The sequence below is a fragment of the Polypterus senegalus genome, chromosome 7 (assembly GCF_016835505.1).
Source record: "Polypterus senegalus isolate Bchr_013 chromosome 7, ASM1683550v1, whole genome shotgun sequence".
In the NCBI taxonomy this organism is placed as follows: domain Eukaryota; kingdom Metazoa; phylum Chordata; class Cladistia; order Polypteriformes; family Polypteridae; genus Polypterus; species Polypterus senegalus.
Genome location: NC_053160.1, coordinates 143278120 through 143305745, shown reverse-complemented (window position 1 = coordinate 143305745; position 27626 = coordinate 143278120). Strand labels below are relative to the sequence as shown.

The following is a 27626-nucleotide window of genomic DNA, read 5'->3' as shown; positions in this document are numbered from 1 at the left end:
TTTATTTTTATTGTCAGTAAGTCAGTCAGTGTCCAACCCACTATATCCTAACAGAGGGTCATGGGGGTCTGCTGGAGTCAATCCCAGCCAACACAGGGAGCAAGGCAGGAACAAATCCCAGGCATTGTGCCAGCCCACCGCAGTGCTTTTTTATTGTGCCTTCTCAAAAAATGTGCTTATCCAACAGTGACTTTTTTCTTTAGCTAAGATCAGGGGCCTGGACGGCTACAGTTCCTGCAGGTTTCTGTTCCAACCTGACTGTGTAATCATTGCCAGTTACAGAGCTTATTAAATGTTATGGCTTGTTAGTGTCTTCATTCTGCCATATCCGGTTACTCATATATCTTAGTATCCTTCCAACGATATCATCAACATGATTTGTAGCCTGAAGTATCTGAGGAATTCTTTGCTTTTCTTTCTCCAGTTTCCATCCAAATATGTTATTTAACCAAATAGTTCACCATGAGCACACACAGGAGTAAATGGAAACAAATTAAATGGAGAACTGCTGCTTGATTTGCATCTTATTGCTAATAAGGAGACAATTAAAACAGTAAATGCAGCGGTTTAAGAATAAAGTGAGAAAAATACTGCTTGAGCAAAAGGTGTGTCCACAGCAATAATGGACATCTAATTAAGAAATTGGGTTGGAAAAACTGGTTTGTGACCTTTGCTGTTCTAGACCAATGTCTCCTCCATCTTGTGGCTGCTGAGTCAATCCATTATGAAATGATTTTGTTAACCTATGTATTCCTGCAATATTTGGTGAGGCACAGTTTCACCCTACATTGGGACCAAATGTTAACAAAGGACTTTGAACAATCAACAAAAGGCCAAATCATTTCTCTCTATTTTATTTCTCTATTATATAAAAAAATCCTGGGATGATACAAGACTTTTTAGCCTGGGATGAGACGTGACTTTTTCAGAGAAACACTTTCAAGACCCGCAAGACGAAACTTTGTGCCAAGAGATTTAACCATGCCCAGGGCCGGAAATAAAAGACAAAGAGTAGATGAGAAAGTAGAACATCGTAAAGAGGCTCCAAAAAGTTGGTGCAATACACATGCAGAGCAGGTTAGAGATAATGAAAGTACTAAAATTCTTTAGTCTCAAATAAATGATAGTAAAACAAACGGAAATTATTATTCGGAGAAATAACGGAACAGCGAAGAGAGATCGAATATATTGTTCGGATTTAAACTTTTAAGTCAAAAACTTGTAGATTGTCTGATTCGTTTTGCCATTAGGGAAAAGTAGTGTTTCTTCCCAATGAAGAGCCATATCTGTGAGAATTAAAAGATTTGTTGTTTGATGAAAGTGAAATCCACATACGTGAGCGTCAGAGTCGCGAAGTGGCTGGCACGTAGCGCAGGTCAAGGGGTTGCTGAGCGAAGCGAGCAGGGGGCAAAGCGCCCTAGTATTATCAGAAGAAAAAAAAACTATTGGACATGACTTTGAACACTAAACATTCCACATAAGCTTCTCAAGCAAGGGACTAAAATATGACTGGCCTTTGTCTCACTTGTCTGAAGTGATGACCTGCACTGGCTGTGGCTCTTATTGGTGAGGCAAGAGCTTTAACTAAAATGCCACCCTAGAACTACATCTTTTTATTAAAAAATAAAAAGTAAACCTTTTAAGATGTTAAATGGCAAGAATGGTAAGTCAAAACACAATTGAAAAAGAAAAAAAACAAAGGAAACTGAAAGCTAAGACAGAACCAGCAATCACTAATGGTACCCAAAAAATATATGCAAAGTTGAGTTAACAAAAACCCATTCTTTTGAAGTTCAATATTATGAAGAGAACAGTAGCCGGTATAAATAGAATTAAATAATAATATAATTGTACATTTTGAAAGAAAAGATAACAAAGACAAATTAAAAGGAGGATCAAAAAGAAAATGTGCTGAAATTCAAGTGGCAAGAGAATACACAATGGGGATATTAAAATCTCAAGTAGAGAAGCTAAGGAGCTGACATAGCAGATCTAGAGAGTGGAAGATTTAACCACTGATTACTTTTTTGTGTGTTAACTGATGCTGGCAGTTGATTATGATGGACACAAGTGAAATCCTCTCAATATGTCAGAATGCAGTGAATCAGCCATTTTCTTGTTTTCCCTTTGATCATGGCAAACAGTTTTTTTTTTAAAGAACGGTAAAGATTAAGGTGACAAAAGCACGAAGTGCTGGATAGGCACAATAAGCGATGTGTAGTGCGCCTAATGTGCAGGATGCTGTAAACTATGGGTGCATGTTTTCATTTTTTTAATTTGCCCATTTACAGTTGTTTAAAATGCACATTGTGAACAGCAGTGGGAACAGTTAAACAAGAAGCTTATACAAAGCATACAGCATATACAAAGTGGACTGTTTAGAATGTTACTACAGTAGTTGCGTTGAAAGATGATTGCGATAAGGAGAAGGTTTGTGTAAACACTACAGCTATAGACGGGAAGAGCATCTCATCCAGTTTCCCACACTTGGTCAGTGAGCCTCTCGGGGCTGCCGATTCCCATTTCTACCTATTTTTTAAATTTAAGACTAATTCCTGCCTTGAAATGAACTGTTTCATTAATAGCTGGTGTTTTTCTACTGTTGTCTTGTACAATAAGAGCTATAGCAAAGCATGAAATGGAACATAAAAGTTTTGAAAGGTGAAAACTTTATCATTGTTTTTAATAGATCAGAATAAGTGTGTTCTCCATTTTAATTCATTGTTAAGTTTACTTTCTGAACTGTTTTCACCTACTGTAGTTTCATTGAAATGGTATAAACTAGCCACAAATTCATCTTTAAAGAATTTAAAGAAACTTTAAACACTGAGCAGCATGTCCTGTGTGATTTGACCATATGTGTTTCTGTTTAAACAAATATATGTTGTGAGTAATAAGAGATAATGTGCCTTGCACCCAGTGTTATCAGGATCGATTCCACAGTACTGTAATTGATAAAACGGGCTCTAAAATGGATGAAAGTAAAAACAGAACAAAATCTTAAAATATGCTTTAAGCATCTATATCAATTTCTGTCTTTAAAACAAGCAAATCATTTCTCAATTAATTTCACTTTGATAAATGTGTACTTACTATGTATTTTCAAATAGTAACCTGTAGAATCAGCTAATTTCTTTACTTCTCATTTGTAATCTGCTTTAACTTTAATCACTTTGTTTGAACTAGCATTGGTTAGTAAATTATTTATATGTAAATTGTTACCTGTTCAACTAACTAAGTGCAATCAAACAAAAGTACAGCTTTTTTTGGATTCTTCGTACAACTAAAGAAGCTTTACTTACTTGGAAGTAACATGAACTTGTTTTGGGTTCTGGTGTCCACTCATCAGTACACCATCAGCAGTCTACAACTGATTACACCTTGAAAAAGGGAGCGATAAAGATCAGGAGATGACCCATCTCCAATAGAGCAGACTAAACTGTGGTCGGAGGTCAAGCAAAACTCAAAAACCTGAAAATCAAGGTTGAGAAATTAATATTGCAAAAAGGTCCTAACCCTAATAAGACAACTCAAATCCCAAACCAAATAATGTAAAAAGTAAAACAGAGAGCAAAACTGGTTTAATAAAAAACTTGGAGGCTTTTATTACTGACCGCCATCTTAGAGAGCAACAGGTGCTGTTGTGATAAACAGTTCAGCTGCGGCCGTGAGCAATCAAGTGTGGCACTCAAGATAAAAATCAAATGCATGTTAATGCCATGTGTAATGAGGGGATCTAAAGGAGATTATTGATTAGTTTACTATACTCCAGTTAAGAATTAACCATTGTGTAGCTTTTGATGCATTGGTTTCCTATCCAGCAAAGGCTTCTGCTCCTCTGTTTCCCAGATTCAGAAAATGAGTGGGTAGATGGATGCCGCCATATGTCAGTAGTACAACTGCTTGTGCAGTTTTTGAAAGTCTTTTGCCAAAACCAAATATAAGAAGCCATTCTTGCTACCTCCAGAGGAAAGCTGGATACTACAGTGGGTCCTCTTATTCTCAAAATACAGAAAGCATATTATATATGATTTGAACACATTTGGCGTCACTTTGTGAATGTGATACAACATTAGGAGATGACATGCAAAATTACAAATTATATTTAGACTTTGTACGAATTATAGCACCACTCAGTGTGAAGCCATTTGGATCATCAGACCATGTGAACTTCAAAATGCTGTATTGGAAGAAATGTTGTAAAAATGCATTAAAGAAAATAAAGATACATTTAAGAAACAATTCAATATTCCACAAGTGTGAACCAAATGTAACAGCAGGATGGTTTACTGTTCACTGCATATCAATAAAATAGCCAGGAGACGCCGGATGATCAAGATTCCCTTGGTTACAATGAATAGTAACAGGCGGCCATTTATAAGACATTTGAGGAAGAGGGGCCATTTTGCAACCTGCTGTCAGAAATTCCCACTGGGCTGTTTAAAAATCACTCACCCCTAAGGTTGACTGGGCACAGACATTTACAGATTTTCCTGGTATTCATTTTTTTGGCAGACGATGCTACAACTTGAATGGCTCAATTTAAGATGGAGTATTTTTTAAATGCTCTTAGCGACTTTCAATGAAAGTTACCTTACATTTTTGGTGTTAAATTATATACCAGATCTTTTGAGGCATTTGGCAGCAATAAATCATCTAAGTCTATACAGTAACTCCAATATGTAATTGAGGTTAGAGGAGATTGTCCAGAATTTGTCAGGATCTGAGTTCAGCTAAGCTTATATGGGGTATTCCTGTCTCCCGAAGAAGACAAGGAGGCTGGCTGTCTGGTTAAGATTAATTGACATTACCTGATAGACAAGTGCATATATGATCTATACTAATTTGTTTTCCATTTCTCTTTTAATGAATGAAAATTTCTTTTAAATAGGAAGTCAATGTGTCGAACAATTGAAAAGATCTCCAACAAGACCACAAATAATACTGAAAAAAGCACATTTTTTTTATAAATCTTGTTGTAAATCAAAATCACCTTGCAACTGGTAGTATGTGAACACTCCTTGAACCCCATTCAGTTGCCACCCTGTTAACAACCATATAAGGAATATGCTAATGAACCTCATCCATACGCTAACTCGATGCTGCAGAACTTCATTGACTGGTAGAGCAGCCTCCCACTTGATGCATGGAGACATCGCCACCTGCATTTGACAACTCCTATGTTGTGCTCCACATGGCATTGAAGCGCCTCTTCTCTGCACTTTGGGGTTAGATAAAGGTGCAAGGCCCCAGCATCTGGAAGGGTAGGCACTATCACATGGCACATGTAATTACATGATTGCTGTTCCAGTGAATAGTACAGGCCATATGAAGGTGCAGCCAGCTAACTTACTAACACACTAGCCAGCCTAATGGTACCATCACATCTGCCAAAGCTACTTTAATGAATCCTGAGTTAACCCATGACACCAGGCCACAGTGATGACCAGTCTCACCTCAGCATCACTGATGACTTGTGCGTTAAAGGAATGTTACTCATTATGGTTAACAAAATCAGCTTCATTCTCACCATGTGTCCTTATTGCAATGTGAGTGTAGTGAATTTGTTCCAATTATGTTAGCAAAATTGGACACTGCTGCATATTGCTTTTTTATGTTGACAGTTTTTATGTTAAAAAAAAAAAACACTTAAGGTTATTTCACGCACACTATGCAGAAACAATATGGCACCATGTCAGTCAGTTAATGGCTTCCAGTAAAGCTTAAGTGAAATATAATGGGCCTGTCAGACAGTTGCCTGAGAAATGACATCAGGTGGCCCACGTGAACTGATGAAAACCAAGAAAGTGCTTTAGTACAAATACTGTATGTAGCATATTATAATAACCCTATTGACGGCGCAGTGCACGGTAACATGCAGTGAATACATTTGACTTGATTCATTCCTAGTTTTCATCCTCTTTCTCTGTATGTTTAGCATTCATTTGCTCAGAGGTTGATGCACTTGCTGCTTCCTGAGCAGTTCTTCTTTTCACCACCCTAGGGGCCCGCTTCTATTCTTCTTTCATCGGCATCTTTTCACATTAAAACTGATTAAGTCAGTGTTTGTGTTGCAATTACTTAGTACGTTTTTAATTTTTCATTGAAGCTGGCACTTAAGTCAATCTGCCTCAAGAATGATTTAAGATATGAAGAGGTAGGGTAAGTGACGGCGAAGTTGGTAGGGATGAGAATGGCACCCGTACACATGCGCCGCACGACCGCCCTGCTGGCCGCTTCTGAGAGTTGATTCTACAATAAAACAAAATAAAAATAAAAAGAGGAATAACCTTGGAGGTCAATCATCACCCTGAAAGTGGACAGTAGACCTCACGTAGTTTATGTGTACCAAATTTCAGGTCTAAAGTTTGCGAGCTACAGGTGATTTAAAATCCTGGAGAGACAAACGAACAGCCACGGTAGCGTATTATATATAAAGATTTGGCGACATAAATTGTTGTGGGTGTGAGCTGTTGTCATTTCCCACTTTCTCAAAAATGTTAAAAATGTGTGTACAGATGGGTCAGAGTTGCTATAAATATACACATGTTCTCCCATCTGATTTTCTTTTATAAATCATGGCTTTTGTATGGAAAGTTGCACACGTACATTTCAAGCCTCTTTATTTTAATAAATACAGTACTCCCCCAAAATTCGCAGGGGTTATGTTCCTAGAGCACCCGTGAACTGTGAAAACCGTGACTTTTGGATGTGGTTAAAAAATGCCTTTTAAATGTCTATTTTTATAGTTTAAACCCTAAATACAGTATGCCCCAAAGCACTTTAATTTTGCTACAAATTCAGCTTAATACTTTATCTAAAAACAGAATGTAAAGGTAAACCCGTCTACTGTACAGTACTGTACTACTGCTATGACTACCGCAGTGCTAAAATGTAAAATACCGATGTTACCGCTATACATACTGTAATTCATGCAAGTGAGTTTTCTTTGGTATGTACTGTCGTTTTCTTTGTTATAAGAAGAGTAAATACATAATGATTTCATTTAATTAAAATACACTAAAATGTATGGGTACTCACCAATGATTATTGATATTGATGATGATGATGTAGTAACTGTCCAGTACGATGCAGAGGATTTAAAACTCCTCGGGAGACGCCTCATTCTTCAGGGGCTTCAGGAGGAGTCGTATCTTTGGACGGGTCTTCTTCTGGTGGGGTTTCGTGCTGGCTTTTCTTTATAGGTTTCAGGAATATTGTGACGGGAAGTTGCTACATTGTCTCCTGTAGCGAACTGCTGGTACAATTTCCGTGCTTTCTCATGGATGATGTTACCGTCCAAGGGGATGTTCTTCTTCCTGCAGTCGGTGATCCACAACGCCAAGGCAGATTCCATCCTGACAATATTTTTATTCCTTACAGTCGTTACCTTTTTGGCACTATCACAGAAACTTACAGATATGATACTCCAGATCGCTGCTTCGTTCATTGTGGCGCGCTACTGCAGCATAACTTTTTAGTTCCCGGAGCAAATCCAGTAGTTCAGCCATCTCCTGGAGTGTTTTAAACTTCTTCTGGTGCTTAAGCTCAGTGCTAGAAGCCTTAGAAGGTGCAGAGAGTTTAGGCGACATCTTGTGCTTTTGAGAATAACAAAATGGAAAACATGAGGACACTCAGCTGGAGACACGTCATAGGGCAGCAGTCAATCAGCAGCAAGGAGAAATAACGCTCTCGGATTGGCTACTTTCACCATCCCAAACCGCGTTTCCCTCAGAGATTGCTTCCTGTTCTCTCTACAGCACAGTATTGCCACGAAAAAAGCCATAAAAAAACTGCAGAGGATATTTGCGCTTTCCGCTAACAATTAATAGTTAGGTTCTAAGGAAAAATCTGTGAACGACTTGAGTCCACGAACCCTGAACCGCGACTTTGTGAGGGTCTACTGTACACTGCATCTTTTCCCCATTCTTCACTGTGCAACTTTTCAATCTCTGTCAGGTTGCAAGGGGACCCTAAAGAACAGCCTTTTTCTAGGTCTGATCACAAATTCTCAGTTAGACTGGGATCTGGACCCAGAACTGGCAGCTCCTGTTCTTTTGAAACTATTCGGGCATAGCTTTGGCTTTCTGCTTGGGGTCATTGTTGTGCTAATAAACAAATCAACTCATAAGGTGCAGGTTTCTTGTAGGCTGCGTCTGGTTTTCCTTCTGGATTTCCTTTTATTTTGCTGCTTTCAGTTTCCCCTCAATCCTCACAAGCCTTTTAGGGCCCCACATCATCATGGTACCACCATCATGCTTCATGGTTAAACTAGTGTGTTGATATTGTGCAATGTTGAGCTAATGCCAAAAACGGTGGTGAAAAAGAGCTGGCAAACTCTAGCTGATATGGCATGTGCGTTTTTATTCTCTTTGTCACTTTCCCATAAAGCTGGGACTAGTGAGGCAGCCGGGCAGCAGTTGTTGCCTGCACAGTCTCTCCATTACCTGCTGTAACTTGTAACTCCTTCAGTGGTCTTATAGGTTTCTTGGTGGCATCACTCACTAGACTTCATGCACAATTACTCAGTTTGAGAATGGTATGCTTTAGATTTACAGCTGTGCCATACTCTTCCATTTCTATGGATTTAAATACACTCTAAGGGATATTCAGTGTCTTGGATATTTTCTTGTTTCTGACATGTCCTTGCCTGGAGTGATCTTGTGTTGTTATTGTTCAATTTACGCCATGATAGTGACTCACTGCATGACAAGTTGGACCTTCCAAATAAGGTCTTATGATTATGATGGACACAAGTTAAATACTCACAATATGTTAGAATGCAGTGAATTGGCCGTTTTCTTGTTTTCCCTTTGATCTTGCAAACATTTGTTTTTTGTAATTAAGGTGACAAAAGCACAAAGTGTTGGATAGGCACAATAAGTGATGTGTGCTGCGCCTAATGTGGGCTACTATGGCTACATGTTTGACGCAACTCTATTTTTTTTTTAATTTGGCCTTTTACAAAGTCAGAGAAGGTGCATTTATACTACAAGACAGGTGATCTCCATTAAATCTTAGATCTCCATTAAACTAATTCTTCTAAAACCAACTGGCTGCACTAGTGAGGATTTAGGGGTGCCTTTGGTGAATGCATATGCATTTACTTACTTTGTGTTTTATATTTAAAATTAATTTAGATCACTTTGCAGAGATCTATTTTCACTTTGACTTTAGTCAGACAGCATTTTTCTGTCGATGTGTCAAAAAAGCCAACTTAAATTCTTGTTGATTCAATGTTCAATAATAATAAAATGAAAAAGATTCTAAGGGGTGAATATTTCTATAGGCACTGTAGATAGTATACGCTACCAGACTGCTAGTTATTGACCTCCCCGAACATTTGGAAGCATCCATCTGTCCTTTTCCGATGATTGTGTAATGGGGAGACATAGCCTATATTCTGTTACCATAAGGCTATGGCAGCCCGCCGATATTTAAAGGCATGAAAGTGCTTAATTGTATAATTGATGTGGACAAGCTGCTGTTTCATGAAGAAATGAGCCGCCCCAGCTGCTTAACTAGGATTCAAGAACCGCAGTACATAATGGGCTACAATATTAACTGTAAGTAGGGAGGGTCTTTTGGATAGCTGATGGTTTGACTACCTGAGCTCAAGGTGGAAAGGGGTGCCTGCACTTAAATGCCTCTGCTCTGCCTGTCAAATGAGGCATGCTGCCCTGTTCTGCATATGCTGTGGACTGTGACACTGCCTATTGACAGTGGAAGGAGATCATAAGCGTAATGCTTCTTGTTTGGCACATTACAAGAGACAGCGAGCAATGACTGTAAAGTTGATATGGCCTTGGACAGAACAGCTGAGAGGATTCCCATTGTGTTGAATTTTAATGCAGGTGTGATGGATCGTGGCATTGAGACATTGCATTTCATGTAATTGTTGGTAATAGAAAAAGATACATTTGGGTGGGGGATGAGTGCCAATTTTCTTGGAAAGTCTTTGGAACATATGGTTATTTTTTCACTTGATTGGCTTGTGATTTATTATTACATTTTCTTTGTTAAGTAAAGAGTTTAAGATATGCTTGAATATTTGCAAAATGTATGTCTTTGTCTGATACTTTCTAAAGTGGGCTTTGGAAAAATTTCACATATACATGAAGAAAATGTTTAAAATCCATATGTGCAAGTAACCTGACCTTGGACTCAACGTCTTGTCTCTGGAGTTGTAAGGCAGCAGCACTAACTACTGAGCCCCTGTGCCTAACTTTGTTTTAATATATTTATGTGGCAAGGTGGGTCAGTGAAGTCTCTCGCTTCCTCAAATGATCCCGTATCCTGAAATCGAATCCCACTTCTGGTCATTGACTGTGTGTAGTTTTAAAGCCCCCCCCCCCATGTTCATACGAGTTTTCTTCCAGGTACTCACAAAAATGGTGAATAAGTGTGGACACATGTGAGAGTGGACCCTGACGTACTGCACACGATTTTTTCCACCAACCTCCCAGTGCTGTTTGTATAAGCTAGGGTTCCCCGTGATGCTGAATTAGAGTAAGTGGGTTTTTAAATGTGTGTAGTTATTTTGGGCATTACGTTGGTAGCTACACATCGTTAATTTGTTCCAGAAGGCAAAATGAGTGGCAAAAAACAATGAGGACCAAACAATTATTTTCCATTAAGGAATAATGTAAATGGAATGAAGCCGTTCCAGACTCCCAGAAATTCCACATTTTAGAAGGCATTATATGCATTGATGGAGTTGCACTTTACTAATAAACAGTATACATTCATATACATAAATCAATAATAATGTTAAATAAAATCAATTTAACTTTACACGTACTGAGAGGAGTCGATGGCCTAAAGGGATGGTGTTGTGGAAGGATTTGTGGAGGAGAGATGTTAATGTTTGGAAGGCAAGTCTCCTTTCATAAAATATTTGGGCAACTGCACTTCAGGGGGTCTTTCTCTTTCTCTTTTCTGTCTCATCACCCTTGAACCCTGCTTGAGACTCACCAGGTTCAATTTTAACTAGAAACATATCCAATAATGCTTCTTTTTGCCTGGTTTTCAAGATGTATCTAAAGTAGGAAATTGTTTTGTCCCAGGACTCAGGCACTTTAGGCGCTTTTCCACTGCATAGTACGGCACAGCACGGTTCAGTACAGCTCACCTTGGTTCGGCTCAGTTCGCGTTTCGACTGCAGTTTGGTACTGCTTTAGAGTGGGCGGGATTATTCACTTGTCGTTATAGTTGCGCCGCCTCTATTGCCGTGACACCGTGGAACTTTTACAACAACACGCAGACAACGACAACACTTTAGCTCGACGACGCGCAAGGTTAAGCATCTAAAAAAAGCACATCACTAGCTAACTTTTATCACTGTTGCAAAGCATAAAATGAACTTAACTGCCAGTGTAACATTAAAATGCTGATTCTGTATATTACAGATCTTCCACATTTTGCAAAAAAGTCGCCGCAACAGACCATCCTTTTGGACATTTAACCGTGCTTCAGAGTGGTGGGATGTGATTGTTCCCGGTTTTACAAACACTCAGTGGCTGGAGAACTTTCGAATGTCTGAAGAAACATTCATCCACTTATGCAACAAACTGCGTCCAGTGATGGAGAGACGGGACACAAACTTCCGCGTGTGTGTACCTTTGAAGAAAAGAATAGCCAATGACGCAGTAATGACGATTTTCTCCGGCCAATCAGTGACCAGCAGAGTTTACACGTCACGTTTTGGTAACGGTTCGGCACGCTTGGAACCTCGGCTGAGGTGGTACTAAAAAAAAGGACCAGGTCCCAGTGGAAAACCCCCCAAAAGTGAGCTGAACTGAACCGTGTCGTGCCGTACTATGCAGTGGAAAAGCGCCAAAAGTTAATGACTGATCTAAGTACTGTGCAGGATGCACTTCGTAAATACTTATTTTAATATATTTATTTTTTGTTTATCACAGTACTGGAGCATGGTGACAAGTTGGTCAGACATGCAAGTAAGAATTTCACTGTAATCTTTAAACACGATTCACTGCTTTTATTCTGGCAATCTCCCTAAAAAAGCTCTTCACTGTCTTAGACCTTCACAACTCCCTCATGATCCAAAGCCCCTCATTAGATGAATTTCTTATGGCATTAATATTAACAGCCAAGCACAAACTATGCTTTATCTCTCAACCTACAGCATAAGCGTATGCACTGTGGTTTCCAAGCTATGCTGCAAATAATCCAAATGCAACGCAGCGTACTTTGCTTCCTTTTTAGAACTGCAGTTGTCCCCACACAAGTACATTAGTGAGACTGACCCTGAATGAGCTTTAGCAATAATTGCACATTTTATTTTTCTTGACTGGCAAAATCTAAGCACATTTCTAGCTTGGCAATTTAAAAACATATCCAAAAAAAAAAGTTTGAATAAATAAATAATTGAGTCAGACAAATAATTAGTCAAAATCCTGGGGCCAACATGAGCCGTGAGCAGTTACTTTGAAAGTACAACTTTCTCCATGACACATATTTGCAGTCTCTCCCTTTACAATCGATTTCAAAGCTGCAGTCTCCTGTCGAGGAAGCCTTAGCAATCACAACGTTTAATTCCATAATTCTAGGCCAGGCGTCAGAAGAGATGAAGCTGGCGGCTTGTTGTATAAACAGCATATTCTAGTATCATTAAAAATGTTCTGCTCTTCTTCTTCTTCTTGCTGATGTAGCTTTAAACCAAAATCCCCTCTTAACAATACGAAGACAGGAACGCTTCTCACATCGAGTCCTGGGATGTCGTCTGACACCACTAAACGAGAAAGCTCGCCTCGAATGAGCCCCACTAGAGCACACACTTCAAACGCTGTTTTGTAGTTCAACTGTCAACATGGGGAAATTAAGGTGGAGCAGCTTTTGTGCTGCTGTGGGTTTTTACTTAATGTCTCTGGTGACTGTTCATTTTATCGTCAACTTTTCCAAATTGCTAACGCACTGCAGCTGCAGGTTTATTTATTTTATTCTTGTTTAACTAGCTTACTGTGTTATCATCCGCAGAACAGCTCTCTGTATAATGTAAGGGCGCGCTGATCTGAAGGCTTGCCTTTAGAAAGCACCTGCCACCAGGAAGGCCTCTTTTATCGGTTTGTTTTTGTCAAGAAATCTTTCATAAGCCTTGTTGTCTGGAAGCTTCAGGGTTTATTTTTTAATGATACAGTTTGGAAAGAATTGTTCTAGGTGACCTAAGGGGCTAGGATGTTTGTAATGAGCTAACATAAAAAAGGCAGCATTGCCTTTATGACAGTTTCTGCCGAATTAAATTGTGTTTATTCAACTGTCTATATTCAGTACCCACATTTTCAGGTGTAGTAAAAATCAGTGTTTATCCAAACTGCAGGTAGAAGCTAACTCCATGATGGCACATCAGTCCATCACAGAGCATACAATTATATACACACCCAGTCTTAAATTAAACTCTGAAAGGGACGCCAAGATTTATTAAGGATTCCCTGCTGCCTCCAGATCCAGTCATCCAGGTTTGAACCCTGCGTCAAGGTTTTGTTACTGTGGATTTCTCGTAGAATATTCCAGTTTTCCTCCCACACAACCAAAAATATGTTGTGTCATGTTAGCAGCTCTAAATTGCCTCTATAAGGGTGTGTGCAAGAGCAGGCCATGTGGCAAGATGGTATTTAACCAATAGTTATGCCTTGTACTGCTTGGAAGGACATTCCTCTGTTGTGACCCTGAATTATAATAAACAGGTTTGAGAACATTGTTCTATTTATTCCATTCCATGCATCACAGCTACTGGAGAGAACGCTGAACTCCCAGTGGAGTTTGTAGATTCTTTTCATGCCCAAATAGATTTTTCGTCATGGAGTTTGGTTCTCCTTACACATTCCTTACAAGACACTTACCTACCCATCTTCTAACTCACATTTTCAGTTCATTGGTAAGTGTTTACCTTGGCAACATTGAGCACGGGGAGGAGAAACAATCCTGGGCTTGATGCCAGTCCACTGCATGGCACACTTACACACACACACACACACACCTACTTTACAACCATGTGTGAATGTGACTTGTGATGAAATGGTGTTTTGTTCAAGCTCAGTTACTGCCTTGCCCTTGATGTTTCTTGAATAGACATTAGCCCTGGAACTGTATTAAGCAGGTTTAAAAGGGATGGGTACCCCTTCCTGGCTAAAAAGAAGATACTCATTCATTTTGGAAACATCCTGTTCAAATAAAGGTCTGCAGTAGTCAAATCCTATCCTGCCATTTTAGGTGAAATTATGGTTTTGGAAACATCTGTAAAAATTTAATTTGCTGATTGTTTTGGTACTGATTACAGTAGTACTAGTAGTAGTAGGAATACAGTGAAATGCTTAGTTGTATATCTGACCAACATGTCACTAAGTGCTACATCATTATAAACAAAAATGTATCAAAACATGTAGGTTAATTGTATTAAATAAAAAGCACAAATCAACTTACCTAATATGCTCCTTACGCTTTTCTCTGTGTTCCCAGTACCTGAACGAGTTCCTTTAGCTGCAGTAACTCCCTACCAACTAAGAAAGTGGGAGCCACCACAGCTCTTCAGGACCTGAACCCAAGATTCCCACTATAAATGATGACATGACGAGGTCATTAGTTTATCATTTCACAATAACGATTACCAGGCAGCAACAGAAGAGAGAAAAACAAAAATTCAAGGAAGCCAACCCTTGTAAAAAATTTTAGATGAGTGACATGTTAAACAAAACACATCCTAAAGCTAGTATTCAGAGGTTTGCCTTGTGATGTTGCCCCTCCTAATTTGTGTTAAGTGTATAATTCTTAAAAGTGCAGAAGACATCATTACAGCAGCAAGGAAAAAACAAAGCATATTGCCAAAATAAAGAAGACTCACAGCAGACTAAATTCTGGGCTGGCATGTTTCAAGTCACTGAAGGCTGATCTTCATTACCTGGCCTGCATATGCAGAAAAAAAAGAACTCAGGTGACGTGATGGCACTAAACACTGGGTTACACCACTGGAATGTTGTACAGTTGCTGCAGTTTATGGTAGTTGATTTTGCTCAACAGATTGCACCTGGTTACTTGCAAAAGTAAATGTTGTAGTGTTCATTCTGGGTAACTGGACTGTTAAAATTTAAGCAGTGTATATGGCTATATGGATACAAGGGGCCACTGTGAGATGTTGTGTTCTGATGGCGCTAATATGCCGTAGGGTTGTTTATAGTTCCAGTGGGATGCCAAGAGGTATATCTAGAATAGGCTTTAAATAACCACACCTTAGCAGAATAATACGAGTCTTTAGCAGAGAAAAAAGAGTAGCCAGCTTCAAAAGGATGAGCTCCAGATCTCACAGTTTCAAACTACATGAAGTGATCCCATTAATGGCTGGATGGAGTCCAGTACCATATAAAACAATTTTGTTTGGCCTCTCATCTTGTTGTCTTCTGTTTTTAAGCTTTCTGGTCCTTTATACTTTAAATCTACATGAACTGAACGCATCAGAGGACATTCTCAAAATACATTTGTTCTCTAGGACTTCCAGCCTGTTCAACTAAATATATTTTGTACCCCTTCAAGGACTAAAGTAACTCACACTACGCACATTTGTTCGGCACTGTGGCCAAGCACAACTGTCCCTACTCTGCGCTTAACATACAGGGCCCGGGCACGCTTTCGTGATGACCATGCGACTTTGTGTAAAGCCAAAACAAGATCTGAACATGAAGTGACAGCATGCATGTCAAAATGATTTTACTTATTTTGTGGATGTTTTGGAGTAGTACAGATAACGCTCTACCCTTTTACAGATTTAGTGAGTGTGCAGCAAAGCGTTTAGCTGTTAATCGTGCTGCACCTGCACGTACAGGGCCGGATTAAGATGAAATTGGGCCTGATGCTGCAGCGCAAAAAAGGCCTATTTTTTCTCGACATTCGACACTCACCATACATGCGCACTTCAGACTGACCAAGGAGCCTTAATTGCTTGCGACGCAACCAGCCAGACTTCATTGAACATGAATAATAATAACAACATAGTATCGTAACAACTCGAGATTAACATCAAATTATGTAACATCAACATTCAATAGCAATTGTCTGAAAAGTGCACTTAATGCAGAAAACCTAACAATGAAATACACAAAATTTCGCAATTCCCTTACGAAACAGAGTAAGAAAAAATGAATTTTCAGAGACATTAGGTCAAAGTGATTCAGTTCAGGCTCTTGAGGGTAAAAATTTGCCCACGATTTAAATTTCATAATAGACCAGAATCCTGTTGTGGATTTTAAAAATTCTAAACATCCATTCTGGGCTCGTGGGCCGGCTTTTAGTTTTACCTTTACAGATAACCATTTAAATAGCCATCAATTTTTACTGTACAACTAACTTTCAAGGCGAAAAATTTACTACGTGGCACTTACAGAACAATAATAAAGTGGCAAGAATCCCCAAGATATTGCAAAAAACGCAGCTAAATTACTAGTAAACTATTTAATGTAAAATTGATAGCATTAACTTGAAATCTTCGGTTAACAATAAACACGACGTTATAATTATGTCACAGCGCAAAGAACAATAGTAACTGTATAATAAGTAATGCTGTGTCTAGGCGTCCGAAAGTTGGACTCCAAATTTCATTTTAATAATTATTTTGAGGTTAATATAGCAAAGGAAAACTGTTCAGCTTCCAGAAATTTCTCGTCTGTTTTCATCTGGGCCTATTTCAGGAATGGGCCTAATGCTGCAGCATCAATAGCACCCACCTTAATCTGGCCCTGTGCACGTACAGTGACAAATGATGGTAAGGGAAGAATTTGCAGCTTTTCTTGCCAACAATTCACTTTCATGTGTAAGGTGAGAATAAACACCTGTTTTTAACTCAAAAGATATTGAATGAAATGAGAATTGCACTATCTGACTTGTCGCATCATTGACATCATGTCTGTTTTCTGTGCTCAGGCTCAGTGATCACACTGTTCCTGAATGCTACTGAACCGTGCTCGGGTCCACCTCTTCCAAGCGGGCCAGGGCACAGTACGGTTGAAGCGATCACACTAGTCAAACAAAGTATACTTTGCGGGGTTACATGCAAACAGACATGCTAACGAACAGAACGAATTGCCAGTGTGAGTACACCCTTAGTGAACTATTGGTGACATCTTCACTGGGCAGAAAAAAATAAATAAATAAATAAAAATTTTGGGCAAGAGGAACTGTCTTTAAATTACAAGGCTGCAGGTCGACTCTTTGAATACACAGATGGAAGCTATTTAAAAATATTCATTTTGATTCTGCTTATTTAATTAAGCACACACTCTAGTAGTTGGAGGCAAGAATTGTGAAACCTAAACATCTGGCTCTGTCTCCATTTTGGTGGTTCACAAGTATAAGGCCTAGGAGTGAATGTGCTCCAGTATGGCATACTGAGCCTAGTAAATGCAGCGTTGAGGACATGACCTGATTAGCTTGTAACTGATTTTAATAGATCAGATGTTTGAACAAAAACACTTTAGTCTTGGAATTTGGCAGGCCCTTTATGCATTTTCGTAAGTTCTTAATTAACAGCAGTTAAATGCCTGCTCCATATAAAAGGAAATTACTTTGATGAGCACACCCCTTCAGCAGAGACTCATCACTTTGACACAGACACCAGACTGATGCTTTTATGAGTGAGCTTCTGGCACACCAGAACATTTTTTAACATGAAAATGTGTAATCAGAATTGACCACAAACATCCCAGATTAAAGTCATTTGCCAAATTGGATGCGAGGACTTAAATGCACTTTGGCATCATTATGATAAGCGCCAAGCACATGTGCCAGCATGTGATATGCTACATGATGTGTTTACTGAACCTCTTTGGTTCTTTTATGCCAATATAATATAAGCTTTTAACTAGTGCCACAAAACATTAAAGAAATGTAATGTCATATTCTCAAACATGCTTTACACAATTCAGGGTTGCAGGGGTCTTGGCCTTATCCAGGTAAAACTAGTGCAAGGCAGCAGTCAGCCCTGAACTGGATGCTAGTCCTTAACAGAGCCCATACACTCACAGGAGCCAATGTGGAATCATTAATCAATCTAACCAGAACAGCATTCGTGATGTACTGTAAGAGGAAAAAACACACAAACACAAAGAGAATGTGCAGTTTCCACCCAGACAGTGACATTGCATGGTATTCAAGCCCAGGGCGCTGGATCTGTGAAGCACCAGCACTAACCACATTCAAGAAATGTGGTGTATGAGCCTAAGGGCAAAGAAGAGAGTTACAATATTTAAACATTTTTTATATTTATCTTAACATGCACCGGATAAATTTCAGAAGCACTTGAGTATACAAGGTGTACAAATTATATAGAAACAGGAGCTTCAATGCAGATGTGATCAATGAGATACGTAAGCGATTAACATCCCAGGTGACTTACATATAAAAATGCTCAAAAAACCCAGTGTCTCATTAGGAAATCTACCACGGCTTGTGAAAGAGATCTCTGTGATTTGGAGAGAAGAGGGGACTCATTTGGCAGGACTGTTGGTGACAATGGCTACTTAGTTTACAGATGTTTTTATGAGTAACAGTGTGTTAAGACAATCTAATCAGAAGTGAATGACACCATCAACTAACAACTGTAAACCAATGCACAGTCTCTCCTCCACATGATGGAAATTCACTGATTCAAGATGCTAGGAAAATAGTTGACAAGAGTATTTGACTGCACATTTATTGTGAGAGCAGTACATTATTCCAATAAGTCCATGAAAACACTCACTCTGGATGAAATGTCAAGTATAAATCTCTTAATAAACCTATAAATAGGCTCTTGTAAGTAAACTGATGCAAAATACAGCTCAGGGAAAAAATCTTTTTGGTCAGATAGGACCCCCATTACCTCAAATGCAACAAGCACAGGCATACATGAGTGGCACACGCCAAAAAAGTTCAAGTGGCACAAATGATTTTCATTCTCATAGTAATGGATCCTAGTGGCTGTCTTATATTGTCTGGTATATTTTCCTGGTACAGGTCCACGGAGTCCTTTAAAGGGTAATCAAAATGCACATCTGTTCTCTGTGTTACTTATTTTACTATTAAGCATTTGTGGTGGTAGTGGAAGCTTCACAGATCACGGTGCCTCCATCAACAGGCCAGAAGTGGTCAATAAATGGTTTGAAGAGCATGATAACAATGTATACCCTAAATCAGTATTTCTTATACTCTCCACCATGTTTTGCTGTCATGATTAAGTAGTAAAATTATCTGAGTTCACCCAAGCACCTCTGTTTGGTGTAATATTTATTGCGGTAGTATGCAATATACAGTAAATGACACAGATGACACATCACAGAGAGTTTTCTTTTCTATTGTACAAAAATAATACATATTCCTCACAATATCACCAACCCTCTCACAACCTGTGAAACAATCAAACTGAGATAAGAAAAGGGAAGAGAGGAAAGAATGACACTGATAATCTTATGAGATGCAGTGCTACTGTAAAATGTCAAAATGAAAATAACAGGTGTGGCACGAGTGCGATGTCCCGTGTTTGCAGCACTGGGCACCAGCCTCCTCCTGGGACATCAGACAGACCAGAGCGATCGAGGAGACATGAGATTTTTGTTCAAAAGTTAAGCACAGGTTATTAAACAATAAGAATTAAAGTGTTCAAAAAGTGAATGGGTGCATTCAATAAATAAATCACGTTTTCATTAAAACTGTGATATAAAACAAAAACCTATCCTCTGGTGCTCCAATAAATTAAATGAATAAATATTACTAAAACTGAAATACTCCTGGTATGACAATTCCATCTTGTAAACCTATTTTGAAGTGTTTTTATATTTCATTCTACTAGTATTAGCATGAAGGTAATGTTTGTTAGAGTATTGACAACTGTAAGAACACCAGAAAATATTGGAACAGTGGGACAGGCTGTATAGTGGAGCCCTCGGTATTCAACATAATGTCAGTCACTAGCATTAAATATTTTGAACTGGACTGTCCGTCAATTTCTTCATGAAGGTTTATCCTATCATCCACATAAAACACAAATATCTCATTTGTTAGGAATAATTTAGCTCTGTGACTCCCTGAACTGTAAAATGAAAACCAAAATTTCCAAAGCCTCCTTTAGAACAATGCATTGTTAATAGTGGAGCTCATTTGATAATATGTTATTTTGGAGAAATTAGGTGGATAAAATTGGCAAAATTGTTGGGCTAAAAGGGCTGGCCTTGCCCAAATAATGGCACTATTCAATTTAAAATTGTCAAAATTGGATAGACATCCAATGGATGGGAAGGTAGCCCAGAGCAAATGAAGAAAACCTATGTAGACAGGGTAAGAATGTGCATAGAGACCCTGGTACAGGCTAGGATTTGTACCCAAGACCCTAGAGCTTTTGACCAAGCAATGCTAAACACCTTGCCAGCCCAATAAATACTGTATAATTGTTATATAGTAATACATTTAAAAAACTGATTTGAGTGCTTTGTTACAATGCACAGATTTTAATAATGGTAAAACCAACTGTAAACAAATTTTAAGAGATGGCATTCTTTTTTTCAATATACACACACATACAAATACACAGTGGCATGCAAAAGATTGGGCGATTGGGCACCCTTGCCTAAAATGTCTGAATAGTTAAGTGAGCAAAAAATAAACTGATCACAAAAATGCAAAAAGTTAAAGATGACACTTTTCTTTACTTTAAAATTACATTTTTATTTCCATCATTCACACCACAAAATACCAAAAAAATTAAAATGTCCTGAAGTTTTGAGCACCCGACATGGTCATTATTTAGCAAGTATCACTGCTTGTAACCGCTTTTTGTAGCCAGATAAGTCTTCCAGTTCTTACTTGCGATATTTTTGCCTATTCGTCATTCCAAAAGGCTTCAAGTTCTGCTCTTTTGTGATCTATTCACAGATTTTCATTGATGTTTAGGTCAGGGGATAGTGAGGGCCATTGTAAAATGGACAGCTTGTGCCTCTTGAGGTATTCCATTGTAGGCTTTGAGGTGTGTTTCTGATCATTATCTTGTTGTTGGACCCATCCTCCTTTTAACTTCAACTTTTTAAAATGTGTGGTGTAATGTTTGATTCCAGAATTTGCTTTTAGTTATGTTTCCCTGTGCATGATCAATCCACCCCATGCTTTACAGTTGGAGAGGTGTTCTTTTCCTGGAATTCTGTGTCCTTTTTTCTCCAAACATACCTTTGCACATTGTGGCCAAACTATTCTATTATCACTTCATGAGTCCACAGGACTTGTTTCCAAAATGCATCAGTCTTGTTTATGCACTGAATTTTGTGGATAGGAGGCAGGAAGGGTTTTTTTTTCCTGTTGACTCTACCATGAAGGTTATTTATTTCAGGTGTCACTACACAGTAGAACAGTGCACCATCACTCCAGAGACTGCTAACTGTGAACAAGCCATAGTCCATAGCTCTAATTAAAAGAGCTTGGGAAATGTAATCCGAGACCTAAGATATCTTAGGGTGCCCAAACCTTTGTATGGTGCTCCTTTGCTTTTTTCACTGTAGAATTGTACAAAACAAAAACAATACACTAATCTTGCATAAAATGCTGAAAAGAAATGTGTCATCTTTAATTTTATGCATATTGGTGAGCCATTCATCTTCTGCTTGCTTAACTATTTACAGTAACAGACATTTTAAGCAAGGGTGCCCAAACTTTTGCATGTCACTGTATATATGATAATGAATGCAGACTTTTGCTACCTAAACTTCCACTCTAGGCCATGGTAACCTACACGGGCTGATGTAGCGCTCTAGTTTATTTGTTTTGCCTGTGCCATCAGGTTGAATGCTCCGGTGTGGATGTGGGCTTCTGTGTGCTCTATGATGGATTAATACCAAGGCACTCATTTCTTAAGACCAAGGTCCACAAAGAAAATTTGCTCTTCCCCTTACACCATTTTTTTTTAAATAAAAACCTTTTTAAGCCAATCAAAGAAAGGAGAAATTCTTTTGCCCAATTACTTTTTTGAGGTTTCACTGGGAGTGCTTATCTTGATCACTTCACTTGAAACCACTCACACAAGTGTCCAAGATGGACCCCATTTATGTCTTGTCAGCAGTGCTGCTGTGTAGACTCTGACCCTATGTGGCCTGGACTAGATGAGAATATAGTCAGGTAATGGATTTTTTTTAGTCTGTTTAGTGCAAAAAGAGGAACAACATTTCACAGAATTTAACTGGCTTTGTCACAAATGCAACCAAGAGTCATTTAAAAAAATATATGACAGTAAATTTGATATGTTTGTCATGATTGTACCTAATGAATAGTTTAGCTCAAAATGAATGTCAGGAGAGCCTTAAATATATGGTAATGTATTTAACATAAATTATACATATTTTCTAGTGAGTACTTACTGTTATCTGAAGTCAAAATAGAACAGTACGGCTGCTACCTTTTTATTGGATAAAAACTGGATATATTTTGTTCTTAGCTGACAACGACTATGAGTGTTTGATTACAAGATGGTAAATGTGATGGAATTTCACGAAGATGATGTTATTAGGAAAATGAATGAGAGTGGATATGGGGACAGACTTTACAAGGCAGTGATGCTCAGAATTACTCTAGATGGCATGGCTGATTATGGAAAATGTTTCATAGTACAAGATAGTGTCAGAGGTGGCTAGGGTAGCGACTCGGCCGGGACGTCCAGGAGGACCTTAGGAGGGCTTGCACCTTCCCCAGACCATCTGGGGTCAACCGCCCTGGTTCCTTTGGGGGCCACGGGTACAGAGCTTTGAAGCTCCACCCTGTAGGGGTCCGTGGTCACTGCCAGGGGGTGCCCCCATGCCTTTGGAGCCCTGGACCTCAGCACTTCCGCCACACCAGGAAGTGCTGGGGGGGAAGAGGAGCAAGGACACCCGGAGTGCTTCTGGGGATATAGCCAGCACTTCCGCCACACTGGGTCGTGTCCGCAGAAGATTGCCGGGAAGCACCTGGAGCACATCAAGGGTGTGGATAAAAGGGGCCGCCTCCCTTCATTCGGGGCGAGAGTTGGGAGTGGAGTGGACTGAGCTTGCTGGAGGAGGCAAGGAGGTAGCCTGAATAAAGTAAGGCATTGTGTGGCTAGGAATTTGGGGACTTGTGGGGTTTTGTGGTGCACTTGACTTTTGACTGTGTAAATAAATGTGTTTCGGGGTGACATGATTGTGTCTGCCTGTCCATGTCCCGGCCAGCCGCCACAATAGTAAAAGTGTGCTGAAGAACTTTTACAGGCACATGTATAGATTTCCTAAGATTATCTCAAATAGAGAATGATTGTTATTTTATGCTGTCACAGGAAAAAGATCAAATGCTACCACACAGAAAATCTGCATTAAAACAATAGCTTGATAAGATAAACATCTACCAAGCAAAACCCTGGTCTTCTACTCTATGCTACAGGAAGTATGAGACAATCAAAGCTTCCTACTGGGGAATTTCAAATGGCAGCTCCTCCAAGTGATAACTTCCACTGAGCGAATTTGGAAATAGCTTTGTTATCTGAATCTCCTGAGTTGGGATGCAATGCTGACCTTTCAGTTCATTTCATTATATAAAATAAAAATAATAATCATCTCAGCTAGAAATGGCATTTGCCAGTTGCCATCTATCTGCAGAAATATAATACTTGCTTAATATTTTTCCTTTGCTGTTATTTTCACAAAGAAATGGTAACCACTCTTATGGTTTAAGAGTTATGTCTTATTTCTCTAAAAACTTTGACTTCAAACAAACGTGAACAGAATTAAATGAAATGCTATGACAGTTATAATTTCACCTAATCAGGGTGCTTAGCTTTGCTGTTTATGTGCACTGTGCTTTAATTGTCTATGTTCAAATGGTTGATTCCTCTTTTTTTTTTTTTTTTTTTAATTTATTGGGGTATTCCACACCCCTGATAACATGGTGTGTAATTCGATAACTCTTACCTGACCACAGCCTGTCTTTCTGTGTCTTTTTAAACAGGTGCAGAACCAAGAACTGAAACACGATTCCAGTCACAGTCCAAATAAAAGAAAGAAAAACAACCCAGGATAGCCAGCATGCCATCCTCAAAAGGCTTCAGCTCTTCACGACTCTCTTTAACTATGAAAGGATGGGCCTTAACCAGCACACCACCTTTGTTATTTTACTTTTTTCCTTTACTTGCTATTTATTATTTTTTGTATATAATGTACAGATTGAAAAGATGCAAATATAAATATAGTTCTGTATAATTTACATTGTACAATGCACTTTTAATTTTACCTAGATTGAGGTAGAGGTGTCTGTTTTGGTTGCTTAACATAAGAGGGTATGAGTGTCTGTTTCTGTAATTCAGCCTTGCACACATGTTGAAAGGAGTATAGCAACAACCAAAAAGTAAAATTCCAAAAAATAGCCAATCAGAAATGAGAAATATTTTCTGAAAGACTAATTATCTGTCACTATTATTTACAATGCAGAATGTGTTATAAGAACATAAGAAATGTTTGGACGTGAACAGGCCATTAAGTACAATATACCCAATCGATCCCCAGCCAGAGTTATGAGGACAACTGTCCCCTTCTGAATGTTCAACAGGAGTATTTGAGAACATTCACAACAGCCTTCATGGCACGGCTATTTACAAGTCAAATCAGAACTTTTTACACAAACAACCCCCTAAGCACAGCAAAGAACAGAGACACTGGCCACAGAAACACTCCTTCATGGTTTTGTATAAGAAGCAATAAAAAGTGTACCATCACAACTGTTGGCGCTACCTTAGTAGTGTTACTGCCGTATAGGCAGATGAGTAATGAAATGAAACAATGTGGGCAATGAGGGTACACATCTCTCACAACACAAGGGCTGCTGGGACTGCTACACATTTGCCTAATATGCGATGTGGAGATATGAGGACAAAAGGTAGAGTAGTAAAGAATAAAACTTTTTTTTCCCTGTCAGCTTACAATCTCACATAAAAACAACTGAAGGAAGCCCAAGGAAGAGCACAACGTTTTCGCAAAGTCTGGGGCGTTCGTTTTTTTTTTTTTGAAAAGGTGAGCAATAACACATTTTCAAGAATCCCATGACTAAATTTGTCTTCCTTTTCTTTATTGCTATCCAATCCATTCCCTCTTTAAGCTCATATCATGAAGCATTAGGTACATTTTTGGTGTAAAATAACTTCTTTTTTTAAATGTAATGCATCTTCTTTTTGTTCTTAGTGGTTAACCTCAGGCCCTTATCCAGTAGCATCTCTGCATTAAGTGCAGGTTGGGCACTGTCCCCAAAGCAGATGTCATACGTTTATCAGAAATGAAGTAATATGGATACTCCGTTTAACAACTTATATATTGTTAAAATGTTTAAAGCAAATGTAACTTAGACGTCAAAATAATTTTTTCCAACTTTCCTGCTTAATACAATTTCTTATTTAGAAAAATATTTCTTTTTGGACTATGTGAAACTTTCATTGTGCCTGGGCACCTTCAGCCTATTTCTGGGTTTCTCAGACGGGCCTTTGACCCAGCAGTGCTCTAGGCAGACCGTTGTTGTGAACGCATGTGAAGCTTACAGCTCCTTTAAATGACTGAATGATTTTTTGGTGTAATTTTAAACGTGTCTAAACTTGCTCATCTCACTATCCTGGAGTAATCATAATCATTGTAATCAGCTACATTTGTATATTTAATACAATTTAGCATTAAACAAAAATAATGTATGTATATTAATCTGCTTTTGGTGTTTAGTTTTGAAACTGAAGTGGAGATATTTTTTAACACTGTCCTCTATTGGTTGCAGTGTAAGACAAAATAATATATTGATAGATCTGAATTATGTGTGATTTTTTTAGTGGGATTATATAGCTGACATTTTATCATCACAGCTACCAGCACCCTAATGTTTCACGGTGCCCTCCGTGTGGCTTCAACAGTCTTTTCTCAGCCACGGCAAATCCTGCACATTCACTCCACCAGCTCCACCTCACACCACTCGTGTAAGGTCAAAGATAACATAATCTGCGCTAACTTTCGCTAACTCTATGAGCAGATCCAATCCAGGATCCTTCAAGAAACTCACCAGTAGCCATGCACCTAGGCCGAAGAGTGTAAACAGAGGAGCGGATCTCCTAAATGCTGCTCTTTATGTGCTTGATCATCTCCATCTCCTTTTCCTACTCTTTATCTCACACACGCAAACATAAACACACCACCCTCTGCATAGGCTCCTTGCTTCTCAGGATAAGTTCTGACAGTCCAAGACAAGGACACCTTTATAGGGTCTCCTTTCAAAGTGTTTGTGGCCCTAATCACTTCCCAGAATTTTAAAGCCAAAAATGCACACATATACAGTATATAAAGGTGTTACCATAGACTGATGTTGAAAGAATTAGTCAAGAACAAACAATAGACCCTGAAGAGATGCAACAAAAGGTAAGACTGCATTCAGGGTCCATTTTCATGCTATTATTTCTAAAATTATAACAAAAGAGAAACATGATTGTTTTAAATTTTACTGAAATTAACACGACCAAAGCTGCACATACTGTACTAGACATTAAAATATAGCTCCCTTGTGGTCAGTTTATACAATAAAGACAACACTAGAAGTATAATTGGTCAATGATTTAAATCAGTTAGTAAAAACTGCCTATAATTTGATAGAATTCTGAAGAGAATGTTTATCTGGGGGTGGCACGGTGGTGCAGTGGTAGCGCTGCTGCCTCGCAGTTAGGAGACCTGGGTTCCCTTCCCAGGTCCTCCCTGTGTGGAGTTTACATGTTCTCCCCGTGTCTACATGGGTTTCCTCCCACAGTCCAAAGACATGCAGGTTAGGTGGATTGTGATTCTAAATTGGCCCTTGTGTGTGTGGGTGTTGTTTGTGTGTCCTGCGGTGGGTTGGCACCCTGCCCGGGATTGGTTCCTGCCTTGTGCCCTGTGTTGGCTGGGATTGGCTCCAGTAGACCCCCGTGACCCTGTGTTCGGATTCAGCGGGTTGGAAAATGGATGGATGGATGGATGTTTATTTGGAGTGCATTAGATGTACTGCCAGAAGAACACAAACACTCCAGCACTGGACTCAATATTCAATCGTTTAAATCCAATGTTGTGGACTTTAGTTATAGGAGGAGTCTGTTGGTTTTTAAAATCAAACAACTGCGTTCAGCTACATACTTTTGCTGACCTCACTGACAGGACAATGACATATTTCACAAACATTTCATTACTGAAGTAGGTCATTTCTAAATCAACATTCCAGAAATCTTCCAGTGTTTTTCATACAATGGAATATTATGGGTGGCTTTGGACATGTTGGTTGAATAGGAATTGGGTAATGTTGGTCTGACTGGCTTGTTCTCATCCAATCTTTTATACTCTTACAATGTGGATGTGGTCCAAACTACACCCAGTGGGTACTTATTGCATGTATTACTTTGGTTGTGCTGCCACAGTCATCATAACAGGATGTTAAGGCTCTGGTTACTTGACCTAAATGCATCCGAATAGTGCCAAGCTCAACGATAAAGGGGAGAGTGAGACATTTTGCTCTTTAAGCAGCTCTGCCTTAACTGAACCAAGACAGATCATCTTTAATGTTTCATTAGTGTCCAAAGACAGCTGGAGAAATTTGACTTTTCTTACTGTATGTGTTAC

At 39.0% G+C, this 27626-nt stretch overlaps 1 protein-coding gene across 7 annotated transcripts in view; it reads left to right on the top strand.

Moving 5' to 3' along the window:
* mctp1a (multiple C2 domains, transmembrane 1a) overlaps nucleotides 1-25697 on the top strand; it is a 934223-nt gene extending 908526 nt beyond the window's left edge. For all 7 annotated transcript variants that reach the window (XM_039759357.1, XM_039759356.1, XM_039759355.1 and 4 more), the window contains one exon: nucleotides 23971-25697. In XM_039759357.1, coding sequence (XP_039615291.1) covers nucleotides 23971-24017 — 47 coding nt within the window. In that variant the 3' untranslated portion in view covers nucleotides 24018-25697. The remainder of the gene's footprint in view (nucleotides 1-23970) is intronic.
* The last annotated feature ends 1929 nt before the right edge of the window (nucleotides 25698-27626 follow it).